General features: G+C 35.6%; 1 protein-coding gene across 1 annotated transcript in view; it reads left to right on the forward strand.

Annotated features, from left to right (window-relative positions):
- The window catches only part of LRP1B (LDL receptor related protein 1B), a 2023931-nt gene that overhangs the window by 1145614 nt on the left and 851125 nt on the right, over positions 1 to 27192 (forward strand). The window contains exons 12-14 of the mRNA XM_058301027.2: positions 8574 to 8754; positions 14802 to 15021; positions 17599 to 17788. Of these exons, the coding sequence (XP_058157010.1) occupies positions 8574 to 8754; positions 14802 to 15021; positions 17599 to 17788 (591 nt within the window). The remainder of the gene's footprint in view (positions 1 to 8573; positions 8755 to 14801; positions 15022 to 17598; positions 17789 to 27192) is intronic.

The raw sequence follows: 27192 nt of genomic DNA on the forward strand, positions 1-27192 counted from the left end.
TTAGTATTTTAACAATTTTTCCACAATGAATTTAGTTATCTCTCCTTAGTCTCAAGCAGTCTGCAACAATTCCTCAGTTTCGCCTGCTTTTTATTTTTAACATTTTATTTGCCTTCATATGCACATTTGTTGAATCTCTGTATTGTAAACCTCAAGTATATTTTGTTAAGAAAGCAGTAGATATTTTTATTGAGAATTTGATTATGGATAAGTCATGTTCTATTTGTTATTTCCTTTAATCTTTTTTTTTAAGATTTATTTTTTATTTATTTCTCTCCCCTTCCCTGCCCCCCCTCCAGTTGTCTGCTCTCTGTGTCCATTCACTGTGTGTTCTGTGTCCACTTGCATTCTTGTCAGCGGCAAGGGGAATCTGTGTCTCTTTTTGTTGCGTCATCTTGCTGCATCAGATCTCCATGTGTGCAGAGCCACTCCTGGGCAGGCTGCGCTTTTTTTCGCTCTCCTTACGGGGCGCACTCCTTGTACGTGGGGCTCCCCTACGCCGGGGACACCCCTGTGTGGCAGGGCACTCCTTGCCCGCATCAGCACTGTGCATGGGCCAGCTCCACACGGGTCAAGGAGGCCCTGGGTTTGAACCTTAGACCTCCCATGTGGTAGGCGGATGCCCTATCCATTGGGCCAAGTCCACTTCCCTCCTTTAATTCTAATGTGGAGATTATTATTTATATTTTTATTTATGACACTGAGACTGCCTGAGTTTAAGCAATTCACCAAAAGTTAGCAAAGTAGAGGAATATGGTAACCCTGGGAAATCTTGATCATCCACTGTCTATTTGATTGGAAAATTGGAACTCAAAGCAATCTTTAATGCAGTAATTTTACTCTATCTTCACTTCCTTCCCCTCTCCCATTTTCTACATTTTCCTTCTTCCAATCAAACATTGTTTATATTATATATATATTTTTTTATTCCTGTTCCTATTTCTTGTTTTAACTTTTACAATTCTGAAGAATACATGTTTTTTTTTTAAAGATTTATTTATTTCTCTCCCCCCCCCACCCCTTGGTTGTCTGTTCTGTGTCTATTTACTGCATCTTCTTTGTCTGCTTCTGTTGTCGTCAGTGGCACGGGAATCTGTGTTTCTTTTTGTTGCATCATCTTGTGTCAGCTCTCCCTGTGTGCGGCACCATTCCTGGGCAGGTTGCACTTTCTTTTGTGCTGGGTGGTTCTCCTTGCACATGGGGCTCCCCTCTGTGTGGCAGGGCACTCCTTGCATGCATCAGCACTGAGCGTGGGCCAGCTGCACATGGGTCAAGGAGGCCCAGAATTTGAACTGCGGACCTCCCATGTGGTGGACGGACGCCCTAACCACTGGGCCAGTCTGCCGCCCGAGAATACATGTTAACATAAAGTAGAGTACTTACATTGGACCACGTGTCACGTTTCCATACTTACTACATCATCTCTTAACTAGTTGTGGGTCCTTAAGTGTCACTTTACTTTTGTGGAACTTTGTTTCATTATTTACGGAATGAGGAAGTTGAACTGTATGGTTATTTAGGCTGCTTTTACCCCTAAAATACTGACTTTTTAAATAGATTCCTGCCTATTTTTATTATTACAGTTCCCGTGACTCACTGACTAAGTTTTGAAAAACTACCTATGGACCAAGGAGGATTAAACTATCACACATTCTCTTCAGACGTTTGTGAGAGGGGTTTTTGAGATAAATTTATACTAAAGACTTGACTTCCTTCACCACATTTAGTTGTCACCCAAGTGTATTTTCTTTATCCTTTTGCTCTCTGGGTATTTCTGTGGATCTAAAATAAATACGTTCCTGTTAATTTAGGTTGGTCAGGTAAAATACAGAATGGTCACTTTAGATGACATATTTGTTTTCTGTCATGGTAATATAAATTGAATGAAGATTTAGAAACTCTGACTTTTAAACTCTACATGAAATTTTATGTTCAGAACCCTTCACTAAACACGATGCTTAAGGAAAATATGTGCTACCTTGTTTTCTTTTATAAGTTCAGTGAAAATCATCAGTTGAAGTGACATGGCTGTTTGAATGTTTATCACCGAGTACGAAAATGTGACACATATTAGAAAATGATGTAAATAGTGAATAAAAATATCAATTTTATGAAATTAAATTGTTCAAGTGACTACTAATTATAATGTTTTTCTATTTTACATGAAAGACTGAGTAATTTAGTACTAATTTAATAGGCTCCAAACTCTTTTTTTTTTTTTATAAATTAAAGCCTACTTCATAGGACTAAAATGAATATCTAAGAAAAATTGAAAACTTTTGCACTTAGGAAGCTGAAAAAACTTTAGCTCTCTTCTCTCTTGGTACGTTGGTTGAATAGGGTTGCAAAAGAGTTACAATGGAAACAACTTTCTCCCTCCCCATTCACAGTGAGGACTCTATTATTATCTGAAAAATTTTAGCGAGATACTATAAAATAAACAATATACTCATTGAATATCTGTAGGAGTTTTCTTAACTTGAAAGCTATGGAGGCCTACTCTGCCCTCCGTAGTATATACCTTTCAATGTTTCATTTAAAAAGAATAAAGTTGAAGAGTATTCTTCCCCTGCCCAGAAGTATTCAACAAAATAATTCCCGGATCACAGGCATAGCTAGCTAGACAGTGTGCTCTAAGGTATGGTAAAACTCTGTGGTATAAATCAATAGAGGATTCCCATAAGAACAGTCACCTGGAATCCAGAAATGTGTTATTTGTGATCATAGTGGCATATCAAATTGTTTGCTGTATTTTCTGCATTTATTAGTCATTCCAAAACCTTTGTTGGGAGACAATTCTCTATGGTAACTCACATTTCTGCATGTCTTACAGTGAGGTATTTCAGACTTTTCTGAAATATTTTTCCAAAGACATTTGTATAGAAAATAGACTTGGAAGACAGAAATAGTCTCTCTCTCCAGGGCAAAGGACAGAGTTGCTTGCCAATTATAAAATATTTGGGTTTCCCAAGATCAGAATTCTCCTGTCATATAGCCCACTGTGGGTAGAGGTGTCCATACCGGCACATTCGGGTCATCCCATGGGTCTTTAAGTAAAGGGAGGAAACTGACACAAAGCTCTTGATGCTCAAGCTGTTTGTTGAACCATAGGTAATAAAATCCTTCTTATTTCACCCAGAATCTTGTGTCTTCCACAAGAATCCATGAAACAGTAACAGACTGACTTGCGATCTTGAAATTAGGGTAAAATCTCAGCTCTCAGCATTCTTGACAGCATTCATTTTAACAATTGCTCTAGATTACTGGCCACTGTGATGCATCCTCTGGCACTGACTGTACTCTGTGCTCTTCGCTCTTCACTGCATCAAAGATGAAATATCTGAATGCCACAGAGAGATGATCTGTAAGCCCCAAGACTGAAACTGACAATGTGCTTTTAATAGTAGTAGGTAACCACTGTGTTTTAATATATTCTGCTCCATCTAGAAAATGAGATCCTTATATGCATTGTGCTCTTTGAGTGCAATAGCAAGGTATTTTGTTCTGATTGAGAGTAACTGTGTATGCACCTTATCTGACCTAATAACTGAGAAAGTAGGTGGAATGAAAACGAGGATAAGAACATCAGCCTCAACTGGCCACAGGCTACAGAGGATATAGTAAACTGGTCTGCGACTGAAGACTTCTGAAACCCGTGAGGAAGAAAATTCACCACGCAAACTTTATGGCTGCACTATTAATTAAATCAGCTTTGCTCACTCATGTCAGATATATATGAGCTGTCATGCCTCAGGCCATACTGAAATGTGTAAATAAAGTTTGTATTAATTGAACCAGAAGAATATGCGGCAAGAGAGTTGTCTGAGGGCTGTCTCTGAGATGAGATGAGGCGTCCCTGGCCCTAGGCATGTCCGCATGCATGCTGCAGATCCTGTTATTTAAGGCTTGTGGCCATACTTTCTACTCAGGCACAAGCTTTTGTGATAATTTGTTCCAACTCAGAAAAATGATGCACTTGATAAGGATAATAAAGTAGGATAAATTGGAACCATGGAGGTACAGTGGGGCTTTTGGGGGTGTTTTTCGTTGCCTTTTTTTTTTTTTTTTCCAGCACTGTGTTTATAATGGCAATTGTGGGATGTGATTTCCAATTTATTCTTATTCTGTTAATCTATTGTAAAATATCAAAACTTATAAATCACTATTTGGGATTCTAATTTATGAATCTTAACCAAACTTGTAGCCACTGCCCATGTTCTAAGTCTTTTTTTTTCCTTTTCTTTTTTTCCTTTTTAAAAGTTAAACTCATGTATAAGGTAAAGGATTTCATTTAAAATACATGAAGACTTTAATCCACTTCTATTTCAGAATGCATAATACCTAAAAATCAGACATGTAATGATGTTTCAGTTTTAGGAATATGTTTTTTTCATTAAATATGTTTTGAAATGATTGTTTTATTTCTTTCTTTTTAAATCTGCATCATCCTGTTTTTATTTAAATGAATCTAATTATCTATTAATCATTCCTGTTTCGTTAATGATAGGTATCATTTATAAGAAAATACATTAGTACTTTCAGAAACTTCTCAGTTAACTGAACCATGCAATTCATTACCCCATCTAACTTTGTTTTTTTTTTTTTAATATTTATTTATTATTTTTTTTAATTACATTAAAAAAAATATATGAGGTCCCATTCAACCCCACCGCCCCCGCCCCCCACTCCCCCCACAGCAACACTCTCTCCCATCATCGTGATACATCCATTGCACCCGGTAAGTTCATCTCTGAGCATCACTGCACCCCATAGTCAATGGTCCACATCATAGCCCAGACTCTCTCACGTTCCATCCAGTGGGCCCTGGGGGGATCTACAGTGTCCCGTAATTGTCCGTGAAGCACTATCCAGGACAACTCCACGTCCCGAAAACGCCTCCACATCTCATCTCTTCCTCCCGTTCCCCACACCCAGCAGCCCCCATGGCTACCGTTCCCACACCCATTCCACATTTTCTCTGTGGACATTGGATTGGTTGTGTCCATTGCACACCTATGTCAAGTGAGGGCTTAGATTGCACGTACCCCATCTAACTTTGGATGAAATGTGTTTTTTGTTATAGTTGTTGTTTTCATGTAATATGCATATATTATATCCATTTATAAAAGTCATTCTTAAATTACTAGAACAATGTTTATAAAGGAAAACCGATGTGGAAATTTTAATGATTAAATATTTTAATCTTTTATGTTCTTTATCATCTTTTAATACAATGACAGGGCTTATGAAAAATGTGCTTCTTATGTGAGGTGTATGCATAAATGCCACCATTTCTTCACTTAGCATAGAAAAAACATAGACATACTCAGTATTTTTTTTAAATGTTTGTAAGAAACTATTACTCCCTTGGAATTTTTCTTTCTTTGAAGAAGTACAACCATGTTGAGAGTTCTTGCCTATTGATAAATGAAATTATGTGTTTTGTGGAGATTTTGACCAGATTTTTAAAAATAGGCATGCTGTTATTAGTTATACAAAATAAAAAATATTATTATTTAAGAGCAGTGAATTTGTTTTTTTCAGAATGTAGACTTCTTGAATACCACGAAAAGGTATACAGTGCAATCTACTCTAACAAGTTTTTCTTTATCAAACATCCTCCCTGCGTTTTCATAATCACGTATTTTCTCAAGAGTATAACGAGTACTTCTGTAATTGCCTATGTTTGTTTGGCATTTGAGTGCCATAAACATTTATATGGCTGTGAGCACCAGGTTGAAGGAATTGTGGTCATAGATTTCCTAATAGTCAATCTTATCAGGCCCCAACCACAACCCCTTAAATAAAAAATCAAATATACATAAAACTGTTGCTCATATATTTTAGTTTCTCATCTAAATCATAAGTTATATGAAGGCAGAGAACGTATGATATACTTATCTTTTATCCCTGGGAGTTCTCTTATTAGTGTTTATTTGTTGAGAAAGAGATTGGTTTTTCAGGCATTGTCCTGTAAGTATAAGGAATAAGAATCCTCCTTGACTTGTTAAAAATCTTATAAAAAGATGCCCAAGTTGCACATAGACCCTTTTACGAGTTTCTTTATTTTAAGATTTGTATTCAACCTCATCCTCCCTAGAAGAGAAAAACAAACAATAGAAAAAAATCACCCTAGGTTAATTGTTTCATTGTAATCTTAATAAACTAGTTAGGTAGCTAAAGGAAATAATATAATAATAATGGTAAAAATAGCAGTAATAATAAAATGACATTTATATAACATTTACTATGTGCCAGATATTATAAGGAGTTTTCATATATTAATGCATTTCATCCCCATAATAATCCTATGAAATACAAACTATCATTACATCCATAATAAATATCAGGAAATTGAGAAATAGAACAGTTAAGTTCTTCCCTCAGACTTAAATAGATACTGATATTAAGTGGTAGTGCCTAGGTAATCTGGTTCCAGAAATTGTGATCCCAACCTCTGTTTTACGTTATACTGATCAAGCATTTCATTTTTCACAGGCAAAACAAACAAACTAGTTGGCGACTGGATATTTACAGTTTTTTTTTTTTTATCAGGATTCAATTCCATTCCACTCTTACTGTTAATTCATAACTGACTCTGCATCTACTATTTCTCGTTCAAGTCCCCACTGGCAGTAAAGCAAGGATCATTTCAAAAGAAAAAAAAAAAACCCTGCATATTCATATCAAGTAGTACCCATAAGGAAAAGAGCCAAAATAAAATGCTGATAAATTAATAAAACTAGCCTGCTTCGAGAATTTACTATATTGAAAGCAGTATGCTAAGTGCTTTTTATGCAGTAGCTGATTTAACCTATGTCATCATCCGGTGGGGTAGGTGCTGTTAGTATATCTTTACAGATGGAGAAATTATGGAGCAGAGTGATTGTGTTGCTTACTCCAGTGTTGGAGATAGATTTTCAACCCAGGCGGTATTACAACTGCTTTATATGAAAAAAATAGAAAGTCTCAAGTCACATATCAAAAGGAAAATTTTAAAAAAAGCTAAACAGGTTTATTGGAGAAGGAAGGCTTTTCATGCTGGAGTAGATTTCAAATGTAATAAATTTTTTGAAAACCACCTAACAAGATAAAAAGCAGCCACAGACCATGATAAATAGCAAAGAAAAGAATAAACAGCTACTCTCTTTCCATTATTCCAGAACAGGAAAGTGCTCAGTAAAATTAAGTGTCAATAAATACAAAATTAAACTTTTTTTTCTAAGCATAGGCACAATTAACCTGTGAAAATTACTCATATTGGATGGTAATGAAGCAAGATAGCTTAGTGAAATTGAGAACATTGTGACTTACTATAATGGGATTTTCAGTTAGATCAAATCACATGTCTTATTAGTTTCCTTGAGTCAGGGCACATGCAGATTAGCAGAAAGGGTCATGCAGAAAAAAAAAAAGAAAAAAAAAATTCCATAGGCAGAGGGACTTGATTAAAGAATATAGTAACAGTAAAATTTATTATGTCTGCATATAAAGGAATGTGAGTAGATTTCCCAGTAACATGTGAATACACAGCTCTCCCTCTAATATAGTATTAACTATTGCTTTGTCAGTAAGTTAAAGTCTCTTTCTTCTGGGGAGAGTGGAGGGAAGAAATAAGATTTCCTGGTTTTGAAAGAAGAGGTGTTCTTAGTAATTTTTCATGCTGTAGAAGAAAGGAACTACCTTTATCATTTTACGGGCAAAATGTGAGAATAGCTGCTCCAGACACTCAGCATAGGAAGAGTGCAATTTCAAAGGTTCTCAATTGGAAGTTATTTGATTTGGAAGTTTATCCCAGCACGAGCACATGGGTGATAATAGACTATAAGCAGATGCCTTCACTTTGAAAAGCTAGAGTTTTCCATTTTGAAAATAAAGACTTTTTGTGTTAGGTATACTTATAAGATTCTGTTTATAATATCTTCGATTTATCACTACCTGTATCTTACAAATGCCTGTAATAGGATTCTTTTAAAAATAAGTCTAATATTTACAGAAGCATTTCAGCGGTTCTTTTGAGGTTCATTGTCCACTAACTTCCATGATGAACCCTAACTCTTGATTTCAAATGTGTGCTTCTTTTGGATCTGTACATCTCCTAGCAAGAGGGTATTGATAATATTTTGTTTATTCAGATGAAATATTACAAGTTTGACCATGCTGTGTATCATTTGTATATTTTCTTCTGAACAGTCTATTTTACTATGCATTTGTACAGGAAACTTGTCTTTCAACCCTTTTTCCTCTTATTCCTTGTTTTCTTGTTTATCTGCAGAACATGTCTCAATTAAAATATTTTAAGGCTCAATTAAAATAGCTAAACATCCTGATTAAATGTTCAACACGTTTAGAATGGGGAAATCCACATGTAGAAAGAGGACTACAATTCACATAAAATGACATTCAAAATAAAATTGAAAGTATCCTATGAATTAGTGATGTTTTTAAAGTCACTGATATAGAATTCATGGATTTGAGTTTATACTTGTTTGAATGAAGCAAAGTTTTATTAACGTAAAACATAAGTCATGGACACAATTTTAAAATCTCTTTCTTCTTTTTGCTTTTTACAGACCTGGATAATGTGGAGGGCATTGCTGTGGACTGGATTGGAAATAATCTTTATTGGACAAATGATGGACATAGGAAAACCATTAATGTGGCCAGGCTGGAAAAGGCCTCTCAGAGTCGGAAGACACTTTTAGAGGGAGAAATGTCCCATCCCAGAGGAATTGTGGTGGACCCAGTCAATGGGTATGAAATATTTCTCAGCTTTATATAAGGAAAATGGTATTTTTTAAAAATGACTTTTATATATCTAGAACAGGTCATTTTTATTTAAATTCATATGAATGGTCTGGTTGGGGAAATTTACTCAGTTATTCAGTTAACCATATCCTCATAATAAATAGATATGTCCAAATACATTGAACTGAAATAAACAGATTTTTGGTACAAAGATATATTTACTTGATATATTCAGGCACTCACCCAAATTCTCCATGTTGGACAAGACAAATAATCAATTTAAACAGAGAATCAATCAATTTAACTTTTTGAAAGGCTTTTCAAATTTAATCCATTAAAAATAACTAATTTTTAAGCGTGTTTATTGTGGGCCTTTTTGTTAAATAGGTTACGATGATCCTATTCTATAATACATTAATCCTTTGAATTAGTAAATTCTCTATTTTAAAAGAAACTGGAAGCTAATCTGCTGAAGGCCATTCAATTAAATTTTAGAAGTTCATTCAGTTAAAATTTTGAATCATATTTTCCATATAGGGACATAATCTTGTAGCATATGTTATTTGTTTTAGAATGGAATCATTTGTATAATTCTTGGTAATAAATTTTCCTTTGATTGTTTTTTTTCAATGCTGTTACCTGAAAAAAAAAAACTGTGCACATATACATATAAAAAAAAGTGAAAGTGCCTAATAATTTCAAAATTAAATGAATTGTAGATTTTACATGCCTTGTACGGTATTTGAGTATGTTCCCGTTGGTTATATTTCATCATTTCAAAATAGCATCAAAGAATGGATAGTCTTTACACTTCGCTACACGCATACAAAAATATTTAGTTGAATAGGAAACATCTAACTCCTTTATAAACTGAGATCACTGCATTGCAGTTCCTAGAATTGTTTGTGTTGAGTGTAGCTGCAAATACAGAGTGCTTCTTCCTAAGCAGTGGGTAAACTCATAGTGTATGTTTTCATAAGGTATAATTACAAAGTAATTTTGATGATTTGATGTGTGGATTATATAATTATCTGTTCTAGTCCTAGACCTTTAAACCAAGCTATCTACCTGAACTTTAAACCAAGGCAATCATAGTTTTAAGAGAAAATATTCATTCTACACTGTCCAAATCTGAGGCAAGAATATTCAAATATGTTCTAAAATAGCTTCTTTCTTCTCAGTATTCTGCTAGACATAAGTGTTTTTACAGTCAAATTGTCTTTGTGGAGCCCAGGGAGATGACAGAGATGTGGCTGTCATAGAATCACAGGAGTTAGAAGGAAACTTAGCAGCCATTAACCCCATCTCTCTCATCAAATCCAGGAATCCCCTGTACACCTCCCTCGTAGGTAGGCATCCAATTTCGACTTGAAACTTGTAGCATCTATATAGCTCATTCTACATGGGGGCAATTTTTATTTATGTGAAGTTTTTTTCATGAAGCCAATATCTGCATTGTTATAAGTCTATCCACCAAACACAACTTTATTTGCCATTAGAGCAACAAAGAATTGTTCTTATACTTCTTCAACCAGACACATCTTCAAATAAAGTATGGGAATCTCATATCAACAGGAAAAAAATCTTTATGTGTGTATAAACACACATATATACTTATACACAAACATAAAACACATATATATATACATTTTCCCCTTAACAATATGAAATCTTTATGTGTGTGTAAACACACATATATACTTATACACAAACATAAACACACATGTATACATTTTCCCCCAGCAATATGCTATGCCTATAGCTATCATAGGCAATGTGGGGAGGAGAATGTATAGCAATATATAAGGAGCAAATGATCACATAATATAATTGCAACAGACCAAGTGATGGAGGAAAACATCAAACCGGTAGAAACTTATTTACATTGGTTTGCTAAGAAGGCCTGCCTAAAGAGGAATCATTTAAGCTGAGACTTGACTGTAGAGAAGTAACCAGCCATGGCAATTGGGGTAGTGAGTATTTCAGATGATGAAAAATAGTATATCTGAAGATCTTACATGAGGAAAAAGCTTGGATGTCAGATAAACTGAAAGGAAGACAGTGGGACTGGCTTGTAGACATCAAGGAGGAAAGAGGCTACAGATGTGGTCAGAAAGGAAAGCAGGGCCTTGCACCCCATGAAAAGAGCTTTGCTTTTTGTTTCAGTAGAAGGGGAAAATAGAGAAGTGACATAATCAGATTCACATTTTGAAAAGATTAATTTTGTTGTTCTGTGGAGAATGGATTGGAAGGCAGTAGAAGTGGAAGTGAAACCATGTGAATTTAATTTTCCAAATAATTGTTTGAACTTAATGTAATAAAGAAAAAAAGAAACTTTAGTTTGGAAAGCTCCATTCAAAAGAGTGTAATGTACCCTTAAGCAAAAAACTGGTTTAATAGCATTTTTTGCCATTTATCTATTTGCAGCTAGACACAGGAGAGAATCATAGTTTTCCTATACTGTTATAGAATACTATCAAAGATTATTTATTTCATAGAAATGCTTTGTCAAAAGCTCCATAACCAATTAAAGAATCAATAAATGTCTTGGTTATTCATTTATTATGATTTATTATTGAGTAACTACCATACAGATCAACTAAAATAAGTAAGACAGTAATTGCCATAGAGGATTTTATAATCTGGTATGTGTGAACACACATACAGATACATGATTACACACAAAATTAATTGTAAAATAAAACAGAACAAAACGCATACTCTTCCGAGCTACAGTGATCTTTGTTTATTAGAATTGGATTTTTTTCAAAATTTTTATTGTGGTAACATGTATTCAGTTTTAAGCATTCTCAAGTATACAACTCAGTGATATTAATTCCATCATATGTTATGCCACCATGACACCATCCATTACTGAAACTTTTCCATCACCCCAAAGAGAAAGACTTGGGTCTTAAAGGATGAATAGGATTTCCAAATAAATACAGTTGGTCCCAGTGGCTTAGGGCAGGCAGTCACAAGGCTAGTCACTGAACTCTCAAGGGACAGTGTAAGTAATTGTTTAGAGGCAGGAAAGTTTGTGACAGGTTTGAAGTGTAATGAGTTTATGGCTAGAAGAGAGGGTATGTGAAGGAACATAGGAGGAGATAAAACTAGAAATATAGGTTGGGTCTAAACTATAAAATTTTTCAATGTTTTGATAAGAAGCTTGGATTCACTTTGCTGAAAATGGAATGACTGGATGGTTTTGAGAATAAAAGCCACATTTTTCAATTCACAATTTAGGAAGATAATTGATGGCTGTATGACAACTCTATGAGAAACACAAGAGACTTTAAGAAGGAATGCCCATTAGGTGTTCCTTTGCAGAGAGATGAAAGTCTGAACTGAAACAGAAAAGAGGAAACTGAGACCAGAGACACTGACAGAGTAGAATTGGCAAGGCTCATCAATTGTCAAAATGGGGTTAAAGCTGGAGGAGGAGTAGGATATGATGGCACTGTTCTTCAGGCTGATAACTAGAAATAAGCCCTCTTCTTTTCTATAATTTCCATTTCACAATTTTTATCAATAACTTAGAAACTTACATCTCCTGTTCTGACTTCTTAGAATGTGCATATGTATGTAATATATCCAAAGTCAAGTACATATTTTCCTCCAAACCAGATCTTCCTGTATCCCTGCCTCATGTAAGTGCTACACTCTCCTAATTACCAGATTAGGATATTAGATCTCATGTCAGCAACTAAATTTTGTTTTTCTATGGGAAGACAAATTAATTTTACTTTCTTAGCAGAGAAGCTTTTAAGAATTTCTTAGCAGAGAAGCTTTTAAGAATTTTCTAAAATTGATCATCAGATCATGCAATGCAATTTAGGAATACCACTGTTATCAAGAAAACCCAGCTTGGTATTCCAGGGTACAAATACGAACCAGAAATAATCCCTTCCCTTAGTTATTCTAGTTTTTAATTGATGTCATCAGATATGCCAAAAGCATTAACAATAATATAAGGTATATGCAATAAGTGCTCTACGAGACCTGAAAGATGTCAATGAGAAACACAGGAAAGAGCTTATTTTGACAGGAAGACTGGGGAAAGACTGCACTGAAATGTTGTGTTTGAACAGACCTTGAAAGCAGAGGTAGAATTTTCCTTGCCCTATTAGCAGAAGGCCACCTTAACCTTATTTTGTGTGTGTATGAGCCCACAGAGTCCCACTTTAGAAAAGATAGATATTAGTACCTGCTTATTTTCTAGTTTCTATTTTCTGTTATGTGTATTTAGGAATCATCATCATTTGGTACTTACTATAAGACAACACAATATATTTTCTAAGCAGATAATGAAATGAGTAAGGTTGATCACATATCCAGACTAATTTTTATCCTCTTATTTAGAAAAAAATAAATTTTCTTAAATTTCACTTGAATAAGTTTAGGTTATGGATCATATCACAGATAATTCTTTCTTTAAACAGCAAAACCATATGAAATGTGTTTAGAATATCTAGATTTTACTCTCATGTGTGTGTTTGTGTGTATATGTCTCTCTATCAAGCATATTTATGTGTGGGTTGGAATAAGTGTCACAGATAAAACGAGTGTTACCATGAGCAAAATGAAAAACTACAGGGAAAGATAATTGTAATTTTAACAACTTGTAAATTAACAATAACAATAAAACTGCACTGATTAACTGTATTCAAGAAATTTTCAGGAAAATATTGATACAGATTAAAGTAGTTGTATGTTTCATTTCACTTAGTTGATTTTTATGGCTGAAGTCAAATTATTATACCAAACCAGCATAAAATTAGAGCAAATGAAATGACTCAGCTGTTTTTCCTAAATTTTCCAAAAACAAGACCTCTTAAAAGAAATGCAAGAAACAAGATAGTCATTTTGCGGTGCTAGATTTAGAATGTATTTTGAGTTAATACAATTCACCTGTTGCAATATTCTTCCCAGGTCTAAAGAGGTATATCAAAATACTTGTAAACTTTTCAGAGCTTAATTGGTATGAAATAATGAATGATGTAGTACATCCTCAGTTGTCCCAAGTTTGCCAGTTTAGATCACAGTAGGGTTTTTTGGTCATAAATTCAGTTTTTTTCCTAAATTCCCCCAGAAATTCTTTAGGGTTCACAAAGAACAGAGGACAAGGAATCTAATAAATGCATTTCCAAGGTCAGCAGCCTAAACTTTGGGTCTTTATAAAGTTGTATATGAGGTGACTGAATTAAAGCCTAACTTTAATTAACTTTAATTAACAACTCAGGAACTTTCCCATGAACCCCAAACAACACGTGTGGAGGCATTTAACCTTATTCGTGAGGGAACTGGAACATCAGATCAAGGTCCCCACTGTTACAGCATACTGAAAAGACACTTTATTTTCAAGACAGATGCTTTTGTTTGAGATAGAAATTAAAGTTCAAAATCTCAAGGTCAGTTAACCTGCTGTTATTAAGCTTATGTGCAGCTAAATCATCTTCTGTGGATTTGGAGGTAATAATAAGCAGCAATAAAACATAGATAATTTGCATCAGGAAGACAAATTAGAGCTGGCCAAGCAAACCCAGTATGACTGTGCCCTTTAGAACAAAGGCACCCGTAGCCTGTCTTAAAAAATAATAATTCATCTGAGATTAAATAAAGTCTGGAATAGAACATTAACTGTCCCATGGGTTCTCATGTCAATCTGCTCTTTAATCACATAATTGATGATATGCTCTGTGAGGTGAACAACATTTAAAATAGTAATGCCTGAAAAAATTATTCCCTAAACTTGGTATAAACACTAAATCAATATATATTTGGCACTCACTGTCAGGTCAATTAATACATGAGGCCAATAAATGTGGTTTTTGGTAGTGGGTTTTCTGTAAAGTGTCTAAATGAAGAGTCTTCATTGAATAAATTTACACTTCCCTTAGTATTTCACAGTTGCATCTGCACATAATCATTTAGATAGGGGAACGAATAAGAATGTAATTAGATTGTATGAAGTGCAAAATCCAAGGGAAGGGTCCTCCTGTAAGGTGGCTGGTTGAAATAACATGTCTGTGCTCTTGTTTGTAATATCTTAGTTGGATGTACTGGACAGACTGGGAGGAAGATGAAATAGATGACAGCGTGGGAAGGATTGAGAAGGCCTGGATGGATGGCTTCAATCGGCAGATTTTTGTGACTTCAAAGATGCTGTGGCCAAATGGTTTAACTCTGGACTTTCACACCAACATATTATACTGGTGTGATGCCTATTATGACCATATTGAAAAAGTGTTTTTGAATGGAACTCACAGGAAGGTAAAGGACAAATACTGCTGGTTTTAACCCACAGGCTTTTTCTTTCACAGAGCCTTGTTGTGTTATTTTAAAAATACTTTCAAGTTTATTTTTACCCCTCTGAGGTGGCTGCCAATAGTCTCTGTGGGGTGATTAAAGGAGGCTGAGCTTTAAGTAGTGCAGCTGGCACTTGCCTCTGGGAGACCAGGCCCAGCTCACTGTGGTATGCCAGGATTTGTGGGATTTTTAAAAGAAGCTCTGAGGATATCAGAGCTGTTTTTAAAATGCTGTTTTTCCACATTATTTTGCTGTGACCAAGCAACTCTAATCAAATATCTCTAATATTTGCAGCTAAAATTTAACCTACATAATATGAGACAGTAATTATTTAAAATGCATTTATTTGAAAAAAAAGATCTTCATGGTATTAAAATTGTGACATGTAATGAGTGAAATGAACTTCAAACCTATTGATATAAATAGAAATTAGCTTCCTCTTACCTTTTTTGGTAATCACTGCTAAATTTTGAAATTCTTAGGTAAATTTGGGGATGATGCAGTGGCTGGGCAGACAAAGACAGAGTTGACAAAAAACCACCTCTCTATTCAAGTTTATCACTGCATAAGCATACGTAATACCATGAACTGACTTCGTCTGGTAGGTGAATAAGGAAAGATGAAATATTACAAATAACTGTGATACTTCCTTTGACCCAATATTTCCTTCTCTTTTGGAAAGGGGAGCTACACAGTTGACTAAGCCTACTGATTATGGATTCTGTTTGGTAAATTAATAGCATAATAATTAGTTAAGTCTGTTTTAATCATTGGTTGACTGTAATGCAGAACCAGTTGCTATATGGTGTGTCATGGGACTACAGGCTCAAGCACAACAGAAACTTTCAGCAAGTGACCACTGTACTTTCACAACTTCTCTGTAAATCTAAAATTAGTTCCAAATGAATTTGTAATGTAATAAAATGAATGAATGAATGGTTTGGGAAATATATATCTTTTTATTGTATAGAAAAACCAAAGACTAGATGTAGCATAACCTGTAAGAAAAGCAGTAGACAGACAAAAGAGCAGGAGAAGATATCTTACCATGACTGGTCTCCAGGAAGGTCAACCTGGGAGGCCACCGCTCAGGCCAGGGGCAGTGCAGAACAACTCCACGTGCCCCACTTTGTATCAGAAAGGAAAGAGAAATCCATGCTGCTGAGGGTGGGGTATTTTTACAATCCCAGGGGTGGGGACCCTGTCACTGAGAGTTCTTCCCCCCAGCCCTCCCTTAAGCATCCAGGGCTGCTTGTTTCTGGCTTCAGGCTTAGAGTACAGCCAGCCCTCTCCATTAGACCTAATGTCTTCACTGAGTGGTGGAATGGAAGCATATGGAAAGAACTGCACACAATAGAAAAGGAAGGGGGTGGTGAGGCCTGGGAGATAGTCACTAGGTGTGTCATGACTTCCCAAGCAGATAACAATGCTTTATTTAATTCTCCCCAAATAAATAAAACTGGTTGGCATTTTAACCTAATGTCACATGTTTAACAGGTTCTAAATAAGTACTTTTGATTGCTTTGAAAATGTTAGTATATGTATAGTATATACTTTAATGGTCAGCATATTTTAGCCTATATGGAAGTGAGAAAGCAAAAATAAGAAACTACCTCAATTATGAATATGTGATAAGTTGCCATGAAGAATTCAGATAAAAAGGGACACAATTTTATTTCTAATCCTTGCATAATTTCCTCTGTTCTCTAATGTTAAAGGAAAAAAATACAAAATACATTTTCATTTTGTATCCAGTATCATTGTATGAATAGTGAAAGGTGACAAAGTATTATCACTTTGAATGTATTATTCTTTATTCTTCATCTACAATCTTTCATGTGAAACAGAACATAAATGTTTCTCACATGACTGATCCCTTTAAACAACATGTGTGTGTTCATGTGTAACTGGAATGTAAATGAATATTGTGGGGTAATCAGAGTTGAAAGAGGCTAATGATTATTATTTACCTATTTGCTAATAATAAACATTCCTATGAACACAGAAACATTTATTATTAGTAAAATCTTTACTTACCTCCCTATCGTCTAGATTTCTTCAATTGTGTTAGCCAAATTAAATTTAGAAAGCCCCCTTCACTCCTGATATCATTAGTTAGTACTAATGATATCCCTTGATTAGTAAATGAGAAATGTTAACATATGCATAGTGAAACCAATTACTCAGATCAGTTTCTGTCCCAGGATATGATATTGGAGTATCAAAAAGAAAACAGATATGGAGGAGAGTTAAAGTCATTTTAGTTTTACATTCTTAACCATATTTACGCCATATATGGGAAAACTAAAATGGGTGAAATGTGAGTGGTTTCCTTTAAATAGAAAGTCCTAAAAAAGAAAAAAAAAATGCTCGTATGGTAAATTCCATTTCAATAGTCCTTTCAAATCTGCTGGAAGAAAATATGAGTTAAGATGGTGGTTGGATCATTATCTGTTATATGTATTTGAACATTCTTTTTTCCAAATAGTTATGTTGCTAAAGGTTAGGCCTGATTTTTCATAATCTGTTTCTGTCTTATAGATTGTTTACAGTGGGAAAGAGCTGAACCATCCTTTTGGACTGTCACATCATGGGAATTACGTGTTCTGGACTGATTACATGAATGGTTCCATTTTTCAACTACATCTGGTAACAAGTGAGGTAACATTACTGAGGCAGGAAAGACCACCCCTGTTTGGGCTTCAGATTTATGATCCACGAAAGCAGCAAGGTATTAAAAATGAAATAAAATTGCTTCTGACTTTCATATATAATATTTCCCAGTAGTTATAAAAAGGTTTTACTTTGACAGTATTGCTGAAGTTTTATGATAAAGGTATCTAGTTCACTCTAAAGTAAATCAAATCTTACACTTTGTTGTCACAATTTTTAATTTATTTATTTATTGTTCTAAATATTCTGAGTAACTCTGGAAATTCTATTTGAGTGACATTCAAGGTTGTCTCTAAATAATTTATTTTTCATGTCATTTTCACTGAAGAAGGCAGTTAGTGTATAAAGGAAAAAAACAAAAAATCCCAATGCTTTCAAAGTGTAACTATAGTGATAAGAGAGACAAACTTCCTTAATGGGGAAAAAGATTATGGAAAAAGAGAAAAAAAATGCATTAATAACAAAAATGTTATTTTATGAAAAGAAATGTCCTACTGTATTTATCTGGTTAATCTATGTATATTTAATGAGCATTTCATTATTTTAGAAAATATGAAAGTGAAATAATCTACCATGGTATTCATGTCTTATGAAAATCAGATAATATTGTTATATGTTGTATCTGAATGAGTTATTAATATTTATTAGACCATCCACAAATAGCATGACTCATAACTTAGACATTCAACAAAGAAATCACTCTAGTTAAATTATGTGGTAGATTTTTTATGAATCTAAATAGGCACTGTTACTTTTTTATGGAGATATCTTTGTGACAACTTCGTGAGCATAAATTTCAATAAATTTGGTATGAATAAATTATATCCTGAGTTTCTCAATATGTATGTTGTCTAGCAGCAAGAGGTTTTGAAGATATTTTAGCTAAATCAGAGATTTTAAAGCAAACTGTCTCATTCAGGGCTTCATATTATTTTCCTACTATATTAAAACTACCTCACTGGGATACAAGTACAATTTTAGAAAATAATGAAAGTACCTAAATGAGAGCTAGCAATAGCTAATAAAAGATACACTTATCTTTAAAAAGAATAAAACAATTATTTGGGATGGTATAAACTCTAGCTGTGAACAAGAAATGAAGAACAGAGATCATTGCCTGGGTAGAGCACCTTGTAATGTTTCCTATAATACATGCATGAACCCCACTTTCCTTACCACCACCAGTATAGTTTGTTTATACTGACTGGATGCAAGTCTGTAAGCATCAGTCTTGTCTCCTATTGGATCCTTTTTTCAGGAGTGTTATTTCCTCTGGATTTCACCATTATTAGTTTCCAGAACTCATCACACTAATCATTACTTACATTTTCAATTTCTATTCTCTTTAGAAATTGTTCCTCTCAAATGTTCTTGCTGAATTCCCACTAGCCAAAGTCCATACCATTTTTGTAGTCTTTACCTTCTTTAAGCTTCCAGTTGCATCAGAGACTTGATCAATCAAATGCAGCATATGTGGTGAAAAATGCACTGGTATGTTTTTAAATGGACATTTAAACACCAGTACTAACCCCTTTTACATCTGAAATTTGGGATGCATCATGGAAAATTAAACAATGACAAAAAATGTTTTCTTGATGAATTCCTGTAAAAATGAAATAACTGTTACTTAAGGGTAACTCTCTTAGCATAGTCCCTGACACACAATTTATATTAGTTCCTTTCCCTACCATTTTTCAATCAGGAGGCATTTAGTTTTTAAGTTTCTCTCTATATAAGCATTTAAAATAAATATCCAAAGGAGTGATGTGTTGCAATCATACACAATGAAATATGTACCTCTGACAGAGGAATATATCTGTTGTTTCAGAAGGTATAAAAGGTCACAGAATACCACGTGTGCATAATTTTTGCAAGGCTGTCTCTTGCTCCTTTGAAAGTGATTCCTCTCCCTCCACCACTTTTTAAATAAAGCCATGGTTGGAACATTGAAATGGAAACTTAGCCTTGATTATTAAACTCTAACCAGTTTTATTGTAGAAATAATTATGCCCTGCTTTCTTAAAGTGTTCAGGCAAATTGATTATTTTTCATTAATGAAATTGAAATAAGCAATTGCTTTGAGTTTCATGCAAGTCATCATTTACCTCAGGATTGACTAGTACTTACCTGGATCTTTTGAAGAGACAGTACAATATAGAAAAAATGCCTGAACAACACCTTTTTAACTCAGTCAATAGATACTGAAATTCGGCAACCTACTCGGGATCAGAATTATTTAATATCCCTTATTACAATGATTATAGCAACTAGATTACGAAGTAAAATGCACTTAGATATTCAAATATGGACATGCTGCCTTACCTGTGATGTTATAATTTTTTTTTTCTCAGTGGTGCTTCTCTTTGTATTCTTTGAACATCAGATAATGAATATGTGGAAACATAATCACTGATACAAACTTTGACTAAATACTGCTGCTAGACTGTTTTTCTAGGGGTAAAATAGTAACAATTGAATATAAAACCCCTAAATAGTACATATCACTGTTTCTTCAAGAAATAAAATAAACTAGACTTACAACACAACAAAAAGAGACACAGAGGAGAGATAATAAGAGACACAGCAGACCAAGAAGCTGAGGTGGTGCAACAGATTGAGTGCCTCTCTCCTACTCCAGAAGGTCCTAGGATCGGTTCCAAGTGCCATGTAAAGACAAGACAAGCAGACACAGAAAAAAACACAGCGAATGGACACAGAAAGCAGACAGTGAGCCCAAAACAATGGGGGGGGGAGTGGATAAATAGATAAATCTTAAAAAAATAAATCTTTTAGCTTAACAAAAAGACAACCCAATTAAAAAATGAACAAAAGACTTGAATCTTGTCAAAATAATATACAATTTGCCAAAAAGCACACGAAAAGATGTTCAACAACATTAGGTATCAAGGAAATGATAAACCACAGTGTGATGCCATTTCATACCCTCTAAAATGCCTATTATTAAAAAAATGGTAAATTAAAAGATTTGAAGATGTAGAAAATAGAAACATTCATTGCTAGTGGCAATGTAAAATGGTGCAGTCACTGTGGAAGACAGTTTGGTGTTTCCTCAGAAATTTAAGTCTAGAATTATTGTATCAGCTGGGAATCCTACTACAAGGTTAGGTATATATCCAAAAGAATTGAAACAGGGACTCAGACAGGTATTTCCACACTGATTTTAACAGTCTGAATTTTGTAAATCCCTGAAAAAGATTGTGTTGTTAAATTAATCCATTCCTGTAGGTGTAGGGCCCTTTAGGTGTATTAAATTCAGCTAAGGAGGGGCCAGGTAGAGGGAGGAATAGGGAATGACTGTTTAATTTCTGTGGGGTTTTCTTTGGGATGATAAAAATATTTTGGTACTAGAAAGAGGAAGTGGATGTTCAACACTGTGAATGTACTAATACCACAGAATTGTATAATTTAAAATGGCTAATTGTATGTTCAGTGAATTTCACCTCAATTTAAAAATGAGGGGGAAAATATATGATTCACTAAAGCAAGATTTTTAATTCTGTCATTTCTGTCAAATATATTCAATATTTTTATCATTTAGAAATATTACTTCATTGTCAATCATAGTAGCCTACTTCATCCTGCTCCTAAATTTTCCCTAATGAATGTATGTTTCCCATCTATTCCTAAAACCAAAATATTTCATTTCCTTAGAAAATTACCTAAAATGTCATTTACTTCAGATAAAGACAGATGGGAACTTTCAATTGTTTCATGTATGTTCTTACTCATAAGTCAAGAATTGGAGTACTGCCCCTTATATCCTTGCTGGCACCATTATAGGTAAAAAATAAATGCTCCATACTATTAAAAAAAATTCAGCTAAGGGGAATTTGATTAGATTACTTGATAATATTGCATTAGGGCTTTTGATTGGACTATGTCAGTGAGGCATGAGCCAGCTTCAGTCACTACCTTCTTGCTAGGTCTGATATAAATGGAGACACAGAGACAAACAAAAAGGAGGTCACCATTTTTGACCCTGCTATGTGAAAGAGGACTTGACAGTGGCTAGCAGCCAAAACTTAAGCATGAAACCCCCAAGAAGTTGGGTCCATGGAGCAGCTCAAGGCTGAAGAGATGAGCCATATGCTGATCACCTACAGCTGAACTTGGGAAGAATTATATTTAGTATTCCAATCCATGAACACAGAATATCCATACTTAGTTCCTAAATTTTAAAAATAACATCTATCTGTATATATATGCAATATATTTCTGCCTAACAATACTCAATTATCATGTGTACAAACAGAAATGCACTAAATCCCTTGAGAATATGGTACAAGTCCTTGTGTAATATTCAGTCTTAAACTTGACATCCTTAAACATTATGATTTGAAACTAATACAACTTAAATGATATGATAAGGGAAATGGTTAGGGAAGAAAACGAAAATATTTGTTTTATGTACATATACAAACATACTCAAAACAAGGAAGAAATATTTCTGACTATTACAGTCCAAATTTCTGTAACTGGTTATGTGGTTAAAGTTTGTATTTATCACTACCTTACTCCACGATCCATTCCATGTTCCCATTTTCCTCAGCAAACACCTCAGCTTGTCATGGTTCTTTGCCTGGTGGGGTGACCCAAACTCATTCTTTAAGATTCTGGGATATTGTTAGTCCATGAGAAGCCCAAAGTGGCTTGGTGGCAGTCTTAACTTCCAATTCATTGGAATTGTTGTGTTCCCTGGTCAAAGCACTCCTGTTTTTAGAACTAAGACTTGTAGACCAGCAGAACTTAAGGTTGCAGGAACAGGAAGTCCAGATTTTCCTAGTGGATCACTAGAGGTAATAGTGAGTGGTACCACTCCCATTTCCACCCCTTCATTCTTGGACCCATGAATCCTGGCTATGAGAGAAATAGCATCATAGAATGGACACTGATTTAGAGCATACATAGCCTCCAGGAGAGCACAGCCCCAGCCCTGCAAGGTATCAGCACCTGGTTATCACCATAATTGAGTCTTCAAAAGGCCATTTCACCATTCTATCAATCCAATTATTTTAGGATGATGGGGAACATAGTTAGACCAGTGAATTCCATGAACATGTGCCCATTCCCACACACCATTTGCTGTGAAATGGGTTCCTTGGAGAGAAGCAATCCTGTGTGGAATGCCGTAGTGGTGGATGAAACATCTGGTAAGCCCAGGGATGGTAGTTTTGGAAGAATCATTGCATGTTGGGAAAGCAAACCCAAATCTCGAGTATGTTTCTACTCCAGTTAAAACAATTCGCTACCTCTCCCAAGGTAGAAGTGGTCCAGTGTAATCAACCTGCCACGAGATAGCAGGCTGATCACCTTGGGGAATGGTGTCATATAGGAGGCTGGAAGTGTGTTTCTGCTGGCACATTGAACACTCAGAAGTGGCTATAACCAAGTTGGCCATGAGGGGAAGTCTATGTTGCTGAGTCCATGCATAACCTCCATCACTACCACCATGTCCACTTTGTTCATAAGCCCGTTGGACAATGACAGGAGTGGCTGGGGAAACAATCTGAGTGCTAGCCACAGAGTGGGTCATTTTACCCACTTGATTATTAAAAGCCTCCTCAGCTGAAGTCATCCTCTTGTGAGTATTCACATGGGCCACAGATACATTTATTTTTTTTGCCCACTAATAAATGCCTATCCACATATCTCTTCCCCAGATCTCTTCATCATCAATTTGCCAATCATGTTCCAAGTCCCTGGCCATACATCCAAACCACTGGCAACAGCTGATGAATCAGTGTACAAACATGCCTCCAGCCATTTCTCCTTCTAAGCAAACTGAGCAACCACATGTGCTACTCAAAGTTCTGTCCATTGGGAGGATTCCCCCTCACCACTGTCTTTCAGGGAGGTCCCAGAAAAGGGCTGCAATGTGGTAGCTGTCCACTTGCAGGTGGTACTGCATATACTGTGTAGAACCATCTATAAACTAGGCCTGAATTTTCTCTTCCTTAGTCAACTGATTGTAAGGAATTTCCCAAAAGGCCATGCTATGGGCTGAGAAACAGAAGGTAACATGGCAGGAGCAGTGACCAATGGGCATTTGGGCCACTTCCTCATGTAACTTACTTATGCCTTCAGCCTTCAAGACCTTCTAGAGCCCTATCCAATATATACTACTTCCACTTTATGATGGAGTGCTGCTGTGCACCCTCAAATATTATTGATTGGTCACACAATTCCTATCTTATAATATGCACTTCAGGTCTTATGGTAACTTGGTTAAGTATTAAGTTGTTACTAAGGCCCAATATTAGGCCAAAAGCTGTTTCTCAGAAAGAGTAGTTATCTGCAGAGGATGACAGAGCTTTGCTCTGAAATCCTAAAGGTTTTTGGTGTGATTCTCCTATAGGGGTCTTCCAAAGGCTCCAGAAAGCATATCTATTTACACTGACACTTTCAGCATCATGGGATCTACTGGATGGTATGGTCAAGGTGGCACAGGATCTTGCACAGCAGCCTGGACCTGTCATGGAACCTCCCCTTGTTTCAGTCCCCAGTCAAATCTAGCACCTTTCCTGGTCACTTGGTAAATGGGCTGGAGTAGCACACTCTAATGAGGAATATGGTGTCTCTAAAATCCAAAGAAATGAACCAAGTATTGTACTTCTTGTTTGGTCATAGGAGGGGCCAGATACAACAGCTTATCCTTTACTTTAGAAGAGATAGCTCAATATGCCCTATACCACTGCACACCTAGAAATTCCACCAAGGTGGAAGGCCCCTGTATTTTTGTTGGGTTTATCTCCCATTCTCCCTCACACAAATGCCTTACCAATAGACTTATAGGTCACACTTTGTACTTTGCCTTTGGGGACTTGTTTTAGTCTAGCTATAGATATTGAAGAGAAGAGCATAGGTAAAGGTTGGTAATGAGAAAGATTAGAAATGTTTTGCAAGCTACCTCAGGGTATTCCTTTGAATTTTCATCTGCTGAGGCAGGATTAATCTCTTCAGGTGGGGATTGGATGGTAGACATCTCAGGCATTGTGGAGATTGGGTGATAGTTTCTTTAGGACAGGAGGAGGTAGTGGCTTCTTGGGGCAGTCTTGAGATTGGGCAATGCAAGCTTGAGTTTGGCTGGTACCCACCTCAGGGCTGGGAGGATGTCTGGAATCCTGAACAGGCTGGAGCCTAGGTGATACAACCTAGACATTGCACGGTCTCCACAGGGCAAACTGTTACAGGTTCATCTGGTGAAGTCTCAGGAGAATTTAGGGTTTCAGTGCACCCACCTATATCATCATCAACCCATATGTCTCCATCCCAGTCCTCACGATTACACTCCTTTCCATTCAATGCCCTCACTTTAACAGCAGACACCTTGCAAATTTGAGATTTTAATTTCCATTATAACTCTGCTATTCATACAATGATACTCTGAGTCTGGTTTTCAGAGATCTCAAGTCCGTAGCTGCATGAAACAAGATTTTCTTTCAGAGCACATATAGAAACTTTAACATCATTTATGCGTCACTTAAGATGCAAATTTGAAGCCTTCAGCTCGTTCTTTTGTAACTGTGTCTAGCATATTTAGGAATAGACAGCCAATATTATTGTACCTTTTAACTCCGCAAAACTTTGTTAAGGTGTTAAAAACACTCTTACCCAGATTCATGCCTCTTGTAAGCATGGAAGTCATATGCAGTGGTGATATTTTGCATATCTCTATTGCCAACTCACACCATGGACTGTCAGTGGCCTTTTGATTATTGGAAACAGAGTCATTAGTGCTCTTGAATCTAATCAGAGTAGAAAGTCAATGGGAAAAATCTCAGAACCAACTCAGAAATCCCATTTTTTAAGATTCTGTTACTTAAAACCACTCCTGGTATCAAGCTGTATTTATCAGGGTTCTCTAGGGAAACAAAACCAAGAGGAAATATCTGAAAATTGTATGAGATTTTATAAAATTCCCCTATATGACTGTGGGGATGCAAAGTCCAAATGTCAAAAGGCAGGCTGCAAGCCAAGTCTCCAATGATAGTCCATTATGAGTTCCCAGGAGATACTGGCTGTCTAAAGTACAAATGGGAATTCTCTTTTGGAATGCTTAAATCACTTCCCCTTTTAAGGCTTTCAACTGATTGGATGAGACACCACTCACTTTGATGGAATTCTTCATGTTAATTTTAGATGTAATCAGTCATCTATGCAATCAACTTATGATGATTAAAGTCTATGAAATGCCTTTTTGTTACAATTAGCCAAGTGCTCACTTGACCAGACAACTAGGAACCATTACATGGCTGAATTGACACATTAACCAAACCTTCACAGTCACTGTAGGGTTAATATTTAACATCATACATGTATAACAGTCATATTTGGTTTGACAACAACTTGACATCAATAGAATACACATATACTTTTCCTATACCACTTCATTCCCCCACCTGTTTTTGTACATGTTACCAGAACAATGTATCTTTGCACTTTGTATATCCTAAGCTATAGATTTGTCATTACTTTTTACGCATTTTAGCCCAATAGGAAGCAGGAAGTGGATTTATATACCAAAAATAAGGTATAATAATACCTACATTTCTAGTGACCCAAATGGTTACCTTTACCAGAGGTCTTTATTTCTTTATATCACTTTGAACTCTTTCCTTAAAGTTCGAGGAACTCTCTAGCATTATTTTGTAGGCTAGGTCTAATGGGGATGAACTCCTTCAGCTATTATTTTCCTAGATATGTCTTAATCTTAACCTTAGTTTAGAAGGAAAGTCTCACTAAATATAAAGTTCTTGGTTGGCAATTGTTTCCTTTCAGCACTTTGAGTATTTCAACCCAGTACCTCCTTGCCTCTATGGTTTCTGATAAGAAATCAGCACTCAGTCTACTTGGGAATTACTTGTACATAAAACATTGCTTTTCTTTTGCAGCTTTCAGAACTCTCTTCTTGTCCTTTGCGTTTGATAGTGTGATCAGTATATGATGGGACTTATTTTTCTTCATGGTTTTCCTGTTTGGTGTCCTCTGGGCTTGGATGTGCATATTCATACGTTTTGCTAAATTTGTGAAGTTCAACATCACTATTTCTTTGAATATTCCTTCTGCCTCTTTCTTCCTTTCCCTCCCTCCCACCCTTCTCTCCTTTCATTTTTCTTTCCTTCCCTCTTTTCCTCCATCCCTCCTTCCTTCTCAGTCTGGGACTCCTGTAATGCATATATTGGTGCATTTGATGGTGTCCCAGAATTCTCAATTTTCTTGTCCTTGAGTTTGCTAATTCTTCCCTCTGTCAGCTCCAATCTGCTGTTGAAATTCTTTTGGGAATTCTTCATTTTATTTATTGCAGTCTTCAACCCTGATAGTTCTGTTTGGTCCTTTTTAAAATCTCAAACTCTTTACTTAGATTCTCATATTGCTCAGTCCTTATTTTCCTGTTATCCCTTAGTTCTTTCTCCTTAACTTCCTTTTTCTCCTTGAGCATTT

The sequence above is a fragment of the Dasypus novemcinctus genome, chromosome 7 (genome assembly GCF_030445035.2).
Source record: "Dasypus novemcinctus isolate mDasNov1 chromosome 7, mDasNov1.1.hap2, whole genome shotgun sequence".
In the NCBI taxonomy this organism is placed as follows: Eukaryota; Metazoa; Chordata; class Mammalia; order Cingulata; family Dasypodidae; genus Dasypus; species Dasypus novemcinctus.